At 36.3% G+C, this 11,586-nt stretch overlaps 1 protein-coding gene across 1 annotated transcript; it reads right to left on the bottom strand.

The window, feature by feature from the left end:
* Positions 1 to 709: 709 nt before the first annotated feature.
* On the bottom strand, positions 710 to 4,880 carry K441DRAFT_669102 (glycoside hydrolase family 31 protein). The gene is made up of 11 exons (XM_067650100.1): positions 4,054 to 4,880; positions 3,949 to 3,998; positions 2,961 to 3,901; positions 2,494 to 2,910; positions 2,403 to 2,442; positions 2,162 to 2,350; positions 2,065 to 2,103; positions 1,739 to 2,015; positions 1,554 to 1,687; positions 1,327 to 1,494; positions 710 to 1,220 (listed from the first exon to the last, which is right to left on the bottom strand). Exons 1-11 carry the CDS (start codon positions 4,817 to 4,819, stop codon positions 927 to 929), a joined length of 3,315 nt encoding a protein of 1,104 aa, XP_067497998.1. The 5' UTR covers positions 4,820 to 4,880; the 3' UTR covers positions 710 to 926.
* Between the last annotated feature and the right edge of the window lie 6,706 nt (positions 4,881 to 11,586).

Genomic DNA, 11,586 nt, shown 5'->3' with positions numbered 1-11,586 from the left:
TTTTAAGAGAGAGCGATAAAGCTTTAATTTTAGTATTTTGTAATATACTATAAATAAAGTCTTAATTAGCTTTAGTATAGTTCCTACAGCAGTAACTAGGACATCTTCTACTATATAATTAACTGTTATAAGTAACGCCTAGAGCTCTAGCTACGAAGCTGCATTATATAGTAGATTTTAAAGGGTAATTAATTAGATAAGAGCTTTATTAATAGCTTTATAATTAATAGCAGATTAAAGGATTTTTTAAATACCTTTTAAGCCGTGCCTACTTCTAATTCTCTATCTTATTAAATATATTTAAAAGCCATTCCTGCTAAAGCTTCTTAGCCTTAATCTCTCCTGCCTAAATCTTAATACTATACTGCTTTGCTAAGTATATATAGGTAGATATAAGAGAGGTAGAGTCCTATTTGCATATAGAACGATACCAGATCTTATTCTTGCTATTATAACTAGGCTTACCAGGGAGAGGGTTACGGGTAAGACCCTAGCTAAAAGTCGCAGCGAGCTTACGCTTTTAACGAGGTTTTAGAGTTAGAGTATCTGTAATAGAGCTACTTAATTGCTTATCGCCGGCGTTAGAATAGGTAAACTAATTAGAATTAAGCTCCGAAAGGATCGAAGAGTTGTTGTTAGTAATATTAGTAAATAAGGGAGGCATAGTGTTAAGGGTGTTGGGTGGGTAAGAGCTTCAAATTTTAAAAATGCGTTATGCGAGAATTATGATGGTTAATTGGATGACTATAAATTTCTAAAATATATGGAGAACTCTACCAAATTAGAAAGGTGTAAGTATGCGAGGAGGCTCTAATAGGCATCTACTGAGGCATCCAAGCTCTTTTTTCACCTTCTCAAACTATATTCAATAACTCTAATCAATATTGAATATAGATTAAAGCACTGGGTGTAACCACGCTCCACTTCTATACCGGATAGCTAACCTCGATCACCGCCTTGTCGACCTTACTGGTAGGGATCCAAGCCACCGTAGCTCTCGCATTCCAGTCTTGTGCAGATCGACTATTGCCGATGCTGGTGATGTCCGCCTTCACGTCGTTGAGGTTCACGTTGGTGTCTGGGTCATGCCAGAAGACGATCTTGTACTCTGCACCAATGTCGCGCTTGACCAGGTCGTCGCTGTAGTCGGAATGCGGGCTCGTGATAGTGACGGTGCGGATCTCGTGGAGTTGGGAGGAAATGATGGATCGGGTAGTGGTCTTTGGCGAAGAGTGAGTACGGCACTCATGCAGTCAATGAGCCGAGAGGGCTCATGAGAGGGGGTAGAACTGGGGAACTCAAGGAAGAAGCTAGAGAGAGTCATACCTGCTCGACGCGCACGTGGCGGAACTTGCTCGCTGCTTGCTTGTCGCCGTAGTAGTCGGTTAATAACTTCTTGTCGCTGCTCTTGGTGTCGTCAGTCAGCGCGGAGAGGTACACGTTGTCTGGTGCGCTTTCACGAGAGACGCCATCGTCGAGGTACATGTTATAGGACTGTAGAATTGGGTAAGCTTGATAAATGTAAGACAGTCGTTCCAACGGCTGCCGCTTACCTCGTCTTTGTAGAGACTGTTGACCCGGTCTTTGCCCGGGTATACGTTAATTGTCACGGGAATGGCGGGTTCATTTGGGAACCTGCTTCGGTCGGGCACGGATTGGCGGACTTCGATTTGAGGTATGATTGCGCCTGAACATGGATTAGTGGTGGGATATTAAGAGGGCTTTGAATGCAGCCTACCCTCTCGTATGTNCATGGGGTTGACATAAGGAAGCTGGGATTCGTCGGGCGAAATGCGGCAATCGTAGTTGATATACGACCCACCACGCGTTAATGCACCGAGAGGCATTCCGAGGGATGCGTTGTCATTCCAACGAGGTCGGAGGTTCATAGGGTACCATGAATCGGGGTACGGGAGATATAACTTGCGTCGGTCGCGGACGCGCTCTTTGTAGAGGGCCGGAGCAACGAGGAGGTCATTGCGGACAAGATATTGACTCCTGGTGTACCACTGGTTCTAGGCGAGGGTTAGTGAGCAATCAGTGCGAGAGAACAGTGAAGCGAACAGTCTGATAGAGGGATGTATCCATGGGATCGGTGACGATCTAATGATGTATTAGCAGAAGTCATATGATACAATGACAGAAGGGCCTAAAAACCCACCATTGCACGCGCTATCGGCAACCCAGTCCATAGGTTCTCAAACATAGCATCGTACATCAACTGTAGTAGAGAGTATCGGAGCTGTATAACATATCTACACACCGGTAGAACAGCCCACCACATGCGGTAGTCCGTGCTGGGTATTCTCTGGCTGTTGTTGTTGAACCATTCAATGTATGCATAAGGCTCCTAGGTAAGATTAGTGCACAGCATTAGTGATAGTGGAATGGTATTGGTTTACCTGGAAGCTCTTCTTCCCGGGCTTTGCGGTATAATGATTGCTTTAGCCTGGTCAGCGTTTGCACAAGAGTAAAGTCGTGTGTTTGACTAACCGGAACCATGGGAGAAGAGAGTAAGCACAGTACCAGCGGATGAGAAGCTCTGGATCGGCGCAAAGATTCTCTTCTATGCCATCAAGAGGTTCAAAACCGCCCACATCGGCACCTGAGATTAAAACACCAGCTAAGCCCAGCGAGAGGACTTGAGCAACAGAGATGTCGAAGAATTCCCATGAGGATACGTTGTCGCCAGTCCATAGGCCAGCATAGCGTTGGGCCCCTGCAAAACTTCCGCGTCCAATGATGAAGTTGCGCTTCCCCTCGCGCCCCGGGAGTACTGATAGTCCTTGAAACGTTGCTTTGTGTAGGTTGTAACTATACAGAGACCAGATCTCAATCGCTTTCTTCTGCGCATCAGCGTGCGGGTCGCCTGACCATCCATCGGAGTCGAGGAGAAGTCTGAAAGGGAATCTGGCCAGGAGCGATTAGCAGAGCCAGGTACTTTGTCGGATGTGGCTTACGAGCGCATATCTCCGTATTCTTTGGCCATGCAAGGAGACGTCATGTCTTGCCAGACGAACTCGAGCCCCGTATCGAATAGGTACTGATACTGCTTGCCCCACCAGTCACGTACCTTCTGGCTATTCAGGTTGGGATAGTGGCCTGGTGCTCCACGGTCACCACCGTAATGGACCGCGCCGTGGAATGGCTGACCACTGTTGAAGACGTTGTCGAAATCATAGTCATCGGGAGGACTGAACGGAGGTCGATTATCTTTCTCGCTGTCAATGTTGAAGTTGTTCTTCTTGTTCGGATCTTTGAAGTAGCGGTGGCCGTTACCAAAGTCCAAGCATCGCTGTTGGGATGGTGATGGAGCGCCAGGATCAAGCTCACGAACATCCTTGACAAAGTATCCATGTTGCAGTCCCTCGTTGAGTGTTGTGTAGGTGGAATCCGGACGCATATTGATAACGGGTGTGATGTTCGTGCTGCATTTGACACCCTTTTTCCTCAGATCTGAGAACATTCCCCTAGGATCCGGAAAGGTTCTGGTGTCAATTGTGAAAGTTCGATAGTCACGCTGAATATCGACATCGACGTGCATGCCGTCCAGAGGAATGCCATACTGCCGATACTTGTCGACCGCTTGTGTCACTTTCCACTGTTCGTCATATCCGTAGCAGCCCTGGTGATTGCCCAGAATAAAGCGCGGCTTCAGGTTTGGTCTGCCGATGATTGACGTATAAGATCGAATGATGTCACCGATGTCATCACCAGCCATAATGATACACTGAAAGCTATTGAATCGTGTAGCAATCCGAATTGTAGTCGGATCGGTCTTGCCAAGATCCACGCACACCTGAGAATAGTTGTCCACGAAGTATCCGACCTGAGACAAGTGACCAGGATGCGCATTCATCTCTATCCAGTAAGGCTCGGAGTGGTAGAGTGGCTCGTCATCCTGGGAATCATTAGGAAACTTCCTTTAGGCAATAGATGTAAAGGTACCTTCAATGGACCTTCTCCGTAGACATTATAGTACCTCATGTTATCGAAGTCTAGGCTTGGAGTCAGATCCACTTGAGATATGTACTACAAGCATGGCGTACTCACTGAAGTAGTTCATGAATACGTTGTCCTTGAACATTCGCTTTCCTCCTTGCTCTCCGAAGCCTGCATATCTGGCAATGGACGGTTTCTCGACAGATAGGATGGCTGCGTCCTGGATATACTGCAGAGGCCGCACCTTGGTTTGCCAGATGATGGCATTATTCATTCCCTGCGCCTCCTCAATCCTCAGCTTGGACGCCACACTGGCATCAATTGGAGCTTGAAGCTGGGGCAAAATAGCTGATGCAGATGCGGCTCTGACTGAGCGAACAGCGGTGATCCTGAACGGGTTGCGTTGTATCCACAGTTGAACACCAACCCTTTGCGTTGAGAGCCCAGGATCAATGACCGATTGAAGGATAAAATACCGTGCGTCCTCGGTCTGGAGCTCGACCTGCCAGTTTACATGTTCAGCGACGTCCAGGATCCTGATCATGTCTGACAAAGTGTCCTGCACAATAGTCCGGGTGTTGTAGTCGGAGAATCCAGCACCTGATTGATTGACATGATGAAAGCGGATCCGCCAGATGTGTGGACGCATGAATTGGATGAGGACGAACCCCAGATTATCGTTGAAGCGAAAGACTCTTCCATGGCTGCACGCAGGGTTGTCTTGGCCATCGCTCTTTTTCTGATCGTCATCTTCGTATGTGACAGATGTTGGTCGCACAGCGCCTTGAAGTGAGTCGAAGAAGTCATCAGCAGGCCTGAACAAATACCAGTCCTTATTCTTCGGATCATTAATTGGTGTCTCGTCGATGCGTCCCATGGTGGCGACCGTGGACCTCTATTAACGCAGCAAAAGGGTATCCCAGTTCTGGGTAGCAAAATCACACTTTGGAAAATTTCCATTCAATGTTTGCAGATTAGAGGTTTGCCCCCCTGCGTGCACGGTCCCACTCAATGCACGGTTTTCCTCACCAAAATTTACTCAATTACACCTTTTTATACTACCTATAACTTAATAACCTTATAATAGAATTTTATAAAGTTTTAATATGGCTTATTAAATACTAAAACTATAATTATATGATAAAAAATATATAATAAAACACTAATTAGCTTGTATACGTAACTGGCTTGTTGTCACGGAGCGCGGTCAGGAGGCTCTGGGAACGTCGTAGCATTGGCTATGTACACGACAGGATATTGCACGAAGGTGCAAAGAGGTGCGAAGGCACCGTGGCTCTATATACTGTGGGTGCCAAGGCTCGCTAGGCGAGCCCTTGGCGGTGCTACGGTCGGAATCCGTGACACTTGTATATAGTACTAAAATATACCAAAATTGTAACGAAGCCTTGTAGCAGGAACTATGGTGGACTTGTTAATAGGCTAGGTATATAGGTAAACAAGAAGTTAATAACGTAATAATAACTAGTAGAGTGGTTACCTAATAGATTAACTCCAATTATATTCTAAGATTTACTACAAAGTAGAGAACTATTTAGATAGGGACTGTAGTCCTTTAAATACACAACCGTACTCCTAAGAAATCCCCTTAGTACGTAAGGTACGTATACTTTATCTACTCTATTACGGATTATACAGATCCTATAGATTATATAGATTACGTTATATAATCTTAGTTACCATTCCTCGTTATATAGCTCTATCGGCTCTATTTTAGACCATGCCTAAATTAACTAACTAGCTTCTTTTAACTCCTCTCTAAGTAGTTATAATATTGTACTTAAAGCGTCCGTAATACCATCTCCCTCCTTTTTATCTTTGTTCTTAAAAATCCTAAATATCTCTAAGTTATTTACTAGAGGTATAATATCCGTCTAATTAATTTAGTTAATATTGTTGCTTATTATACCTAAGGCTCCTTCCTCTTTATCTACTACTTATTAATCTTATACCGTTACTGCGATATTATCTCTTAGTAAGATTATACCGTCTCTATATTCTTGCTATTTAAAAAAGGGGTTAGTCTATATTGCGCTAGCAAGTCTATCTTTACAATAACCGTCCTCTTACTTAGAGTGCACTAAAGTAAATATTTATTTATCCTATAACGTTTACTCTGTCTCTAATACTAAATATACGTAACTTATTACTTTTAGTAGTCGTCTGGTTTCTTAATTAATTTATCTTAAGGTTTTATATTTAATCTGCTGCTATATAGCTAGATAATAAACTATCTATTATATTATTAGAACTCTATTATTTTTATAATACTAAGTAAGAGGCTGCTAAAGCTTAGTAAAGGGCTTTTAATTCTTATCTAGCTGCGTTTACTTAGTTAATCTATCTTAAAAAGGTTTATAAGAAGGTTCGTTTTAAAGAGTAAAAACTTATAAAATAAGGTTTATAGGAACTTAGTAATAAAAGAACGGATTCTCTTCTAACTAAGAAGGAAATAGATCTAAGTAGTTCGGCAACTACTCTTCTTAGGTCCCCCTTAAGTAACTTATTCTTTAGCAATTCTTCTTTATTAATACTACCTAACCTAATCTCTTTTAATACTCCTATACCTTTCTTATAGCATTTTTTAAATTCTTTAGTAGCTTTTAGGTAGTCTTTTTATAGCCTATCTACTTAACCTCGTACTATATTTTATTGTTAATGTCCTTATAACTAACGATCTTTAAAACTTACTATTTGTCTTTCTCTTGTCCTTTATACGTGTTTACCTTATAAACTAGTGGTTTAATATTCCTATATGCTAGTTCTAGTATTGCAATATATTATATAGGGTAGATCTTTATTTTAGCTAGTAGGTTTAACTTAAATATAACTGGTAAAATCCTCTAAGTAATTTTAAAAGGTTCTAGTCTAACATAGTCTAACTTCTTACTTAGTCGTTAACTCTTAAAATTTTTATATAGTAGCTATACTTTATCTCCCTNCTTAAGATCTNGTCCCTTAGATCTNTTAGNNTTATANTACNTTTTTATTNTNTNTTATACNTTCTTTANTAATTCTATAAGGTCTATATAAAGATTTATTAACGTCTTTATTCTTTCTTTAGCTATACTACTCGTTTTCTTTACTTACCATAGTAATAATAATATTCTTAGCTTATATCCATAATTTGCCTTAAATAGTAATATACCTATTCCTTCCTATAGTATTATATTATATATAAACTATATAACTAGTAATAATAATACCTAATTGTTCTATACGTAATTAATATAATATCTTAAATACTGTTCTAGCGTCTAATTTAACCTTTCCGTTTAACCGTCTATCTATAGATAATATGCGGTAGAAGTTACTGCTTAAACTTCTTGCTTCGCTAAAAATACCTCCTAGAATATTGCTATAAATCTTAGATCTCTATCTAATATAATTTTACTTAGTACTTCGTGTCTTATAAACACTTCTTTAATATAGATTCTAGTAATATCCTTCGCTGAGATTTCTTTTATACATGCTATAAAGTAGCCCTATTTAGTTAACTTGTCTACTATTACTAAGATTACGTTATAATCTTATCTAGTAATAAGATTTCTTAACTTTAGTAACTTAATAATAAAGTCTTAAAATATAACCTCCTATAGTCTCTATAGTATTTTAATAGGTTGTAGCCCTCTATATAGCTTATACCTTATTAGTTTATTCCTTTAGCAATCTAGATACTCTTTTATTACTTTTCTTATAATATTCTAGATTTNNTTAATAATATACTCTTCTTAAAGTCTTAACACTAAGCCTATTACTCCATTATGTCCTTAAGTTATTCCCTTATAGAAATCTTCTATAAAATGCTCTACTATACTTCTTAGGATGTACTTTACTTCTCTATGCTTATATAATATTTCTTCTTCTAGATATTCTAACTATTCTTCTAATTGTGCTTTAAAAATTCTTTATACCTAAAAGCTTTCTGGTATCTTATAGACTCTTTCTAGTTTATTATCCTCTTAAGTTATTACTAACTTAGGGTAATTATATTTAATTAATCTATCCTTATCTCTGCGTAGTATTGCTCCTAATAGTTTCTCGTTATTTTATAGTTTAGCTTTTCTGCTAAGTGCGTCTACTCTTATATTCTTAGTTCCCTTAGTATACTAAATTTTAAAATGGTATTCTATAAGTATCTCTACCTATTTAACTTGTTTTTAATTAAGTTCTTTTATTATTAGGAACCCCGTTAGGTTTTTATAATCCATCTTAACTATAAATAGTTTCTTTACGCCTTATAAGAATACTCTCTATTCCTTAAGTGCTGTAACTATACCTAATAACTGCTTATTATAGACGTTATAGTTTAACTCTAGTGGTATTATCTTTCTACTATAGTATGCTACTAGGTGCTATACGTCCTTATACTTCTATAGTAAGTATACTCCTAATACATAGTTTAATATATTCGTTTTTACAACCGTGTCTAGTCCTAGTTAATAAATTTTAAGGATTAGCTTCTAGGTAAACAATTCCTTAAGTTCCTTAAATAACTTTTTTTATTTATCTCCCTATACCTATAGTTTCTCTTTCTTTATAAGCCTAGTAAATAGTTTAATATTCTTTAACCACTGTGCTATAAACCTTCTGTAGTAGTTATAAAACCCTAAAAATAACCTTAACTATATTACATTCTCTAGTTCTTACTAACTTACTATAGCTTTAATCTTCTTTAGGTCTATACTAATATAACCTAGTTTAATAATAAATCTAATAAAATTAGTCTTCCTTATAAAGAACTCGCATTTCTTAATTATTACTAGCATCTATTCTTCTTATAGTCTCTTTAAGACCTATTTAACGTGTTCCCCGTNTTGTTCCTTAGTTATTAAGTAGATAATAATATCATTAAGGTATACTATAATAAACTTATTAAGGTATTCTCCTAATACGCTATTAATTTATTTCTAAAATATTGCTAGTATATTCGTTAATCCGAATTATATAACTAATGGCTTATATAGTCCTTCTTTTAATCTAAAGGCTGCTTTTTATTTATTACCTTCCTTAATTCTAATCTAATGGTACGCCTATCTTAGATCTATTTTTATAAAGATTTACACATTACCTATTTGGTCTTAGATTTCGCTAATTAAGGGTAAAGGATACCTATCCTTCCGAGTAATACTATTTAACTATTTATAGTTAATATATAACCTAAGTTTTCCGTTCTTCTTTGGTATAAACAATACTAGATAACCTACTAATAACTATAATAGTCTAATATATCCCTTTTATAAGTTCTCTTAAACAAACTCTTTAAGTGCGCTTGCCTCCTCTTAAGTAAGCTTATAGGTTAGAAAGAACCTTAGATTTATTTCTAGTTCTAACTCTATCTTATAGTCCTATGCTATATAATCTGCTAGCTTTTTACTTTTTAGGCTCTATAGTTTCTTGCCATACTTATAATATCTTTTTAGTATATAACTTAAGCCTCGCTTAGTCTCTTTATATATTACTCTAACTTAGTACTATACTAACTTAGTTTACTATTATATCTTATAGCGTTAAGTATCTTTAATATCGACCTAACCTATAATCTAATTAATCCTTAGATTATATTCCTATAACTAAGGNATACCTAATANNGCCTTATCCNNTCCTAATNGTAGNATATTAAAAGANATCTTAATTTATCTTCCTTTAATAGTTATCTAAATAGGTCCTATTTTAAGATTNATAATCCCTCCTTTATAGGCTATTAAATCTCCTAAAATTATAACTAATAGGTAAGGTTATTCCTTCTATCTATAAGGTAGTCCTATTCTCTTAACTACTACTAGTAAGATATAGTTCCGCGTTACTCCACTATCTATTAGCGCTTTAAACTGTTAATCTTACTATTTAACTTATAAATTTAGGTATTATCCTGAAATTTCTTTAAGGGTCTAAGGCTCTACTACTAGCTCCCTTTAGTCCTATAGGCCTCCACTTTTCCTAACTATTAGCTACTTAATCCTATTATACTTAGCTCGTTCTTTAGCCAATACCTAGTTTGCTTTTTATTTTTAATATACTATAGATATATATTCTCTAGGCATTCCCATTACTATTATCCGTTTAAGTATTCTTTTATAAGGAATTTTTCTAGTTAAAATATTAAGTCTTCTAACTCTTAAACTTCCGCTAAATGCTAACTATATATATACTTAGCATTTCTATACTATTACTTATTTAGTGCCTAATATATCCTTATAGAGTACTTCTAATTCTTTTCCTTTAGATTCTTATATATCTTATATATATCGTCTATATATATAATCTATAATAGCGTATAGTATACTAGGTGCTTTAGGTTAACTCTTAACTTATTTTTATCTTTAAGTTTAAACCTTTATTATGCTAATCTAAACGTTATAACTTTATTTATAAGTACTAAGATGCGTCTCTCGCTTCTCTAGTCCTCTAATTATTCCTCTAGATCCTTTAATATTATAATTAAGGCTCCTTTAATATAAGTTATAGCCTTTTCTATAATTAGGTGGTTTTAGATAACTCTTTTATCTAACTATATATAGAAATCTTCCCACTTATCGTTATATTATTGCCTATACCACTTTTAGTATAGCTGCTAGAGTATATACGGCTTATCCATAAGGAAGTATCTTCTTATTACTGCGTTATAATAGCCTTTTATATATTATTTTTTAAATCTAGTAGGGATTCCTAGATCCTCTTTATTTTCTAGTTTAGTAAGCTACTTAGCTCTTAGTATACCTGCTCTAGGCCTATTAGTAATTCTTTATACTAGCGCTCTGTCCCTAGTACGTCCTAATATACTAAATTTCTTATCTAGTTTCTGTTCTTGCTATACAATAATTCTTTATCTAAATTCTTTTATAGTTTTTTTTAGTTTACGTCTTGCGCTTAGATTCTTAAAGTCTTTATACTTCTTAATTTTAGTTTATTTAATAGTCCTTATTTATATTTAGAAATCTTAGTTCTATAGGATTCTTAATCCTAAGCTTACTTCTATCTTAAGCTTTACTCTAGCCTTAGTCTAACTAGGCTTACTTAGTGTTCTTATTTTATCTTAAGAGTTTTAAATCTTACTTATTTTATCTTAAGAGTCTTATATTTTTAGGAAACTTTATCCTAAGCTTATTTATATATTACTAAACTAAGCTATTACTCTGCTCTATTAGTTATTGTCTATTATAGGTCCTTGAGCTTACCTTATCTTGTCTTAAGAATCTTAGTTATCTTATATCTTGTCTTAAAAATCTTAAGCTTTTGGCCTTTTACCTTTATTAAGTACCAAAGTAATTTACTACCCTACTTCTCTTACGTCTTATAAAGTAATAGATATTATATCTAGTAGGGTCTTAATCCCTACTAATATTCCCTATTCTATAGTAGAATTATTCTCTACCTCTTATATAATATCTCTGAGGTTTATATACTCCTAGTAAGCCGCCTTTATTACCTTATTATTATAAAATGTTTTACCTATATTAAATTTATTATCCTTAATATCCAATCTATAAACTGGTTTATTAGTTTCTTTATATTCCGCTAAATATAGCTCTTATAGCTAATAGCTTACGCCGTACTTAGCGTCCTTATAAATTTAGTATACGTTATTATAACAAAACGCAAAACTTTTAATTAAATATTCTTTTG

This window comes from Cenococcum geophilum (assembly GCF_001692895.1).
Source record: "Cenococcum geophilum 1.58 unplaced genomic scaffold K441scaffold_67, whole genome shotgun sequence".
NCBI classification, from domain to species: domain Eukaryota; kingdom Fungi; phylum Ascomycota; class Dothideomycetes; order Gloniales; family Gloniaceae; genus Cenococcum; species Cenococcum geophilum.
Note: the sequence above shows the minus strand (reverse complement) of the source record. Positions and strands in the feature narration are given on the sequence as shown.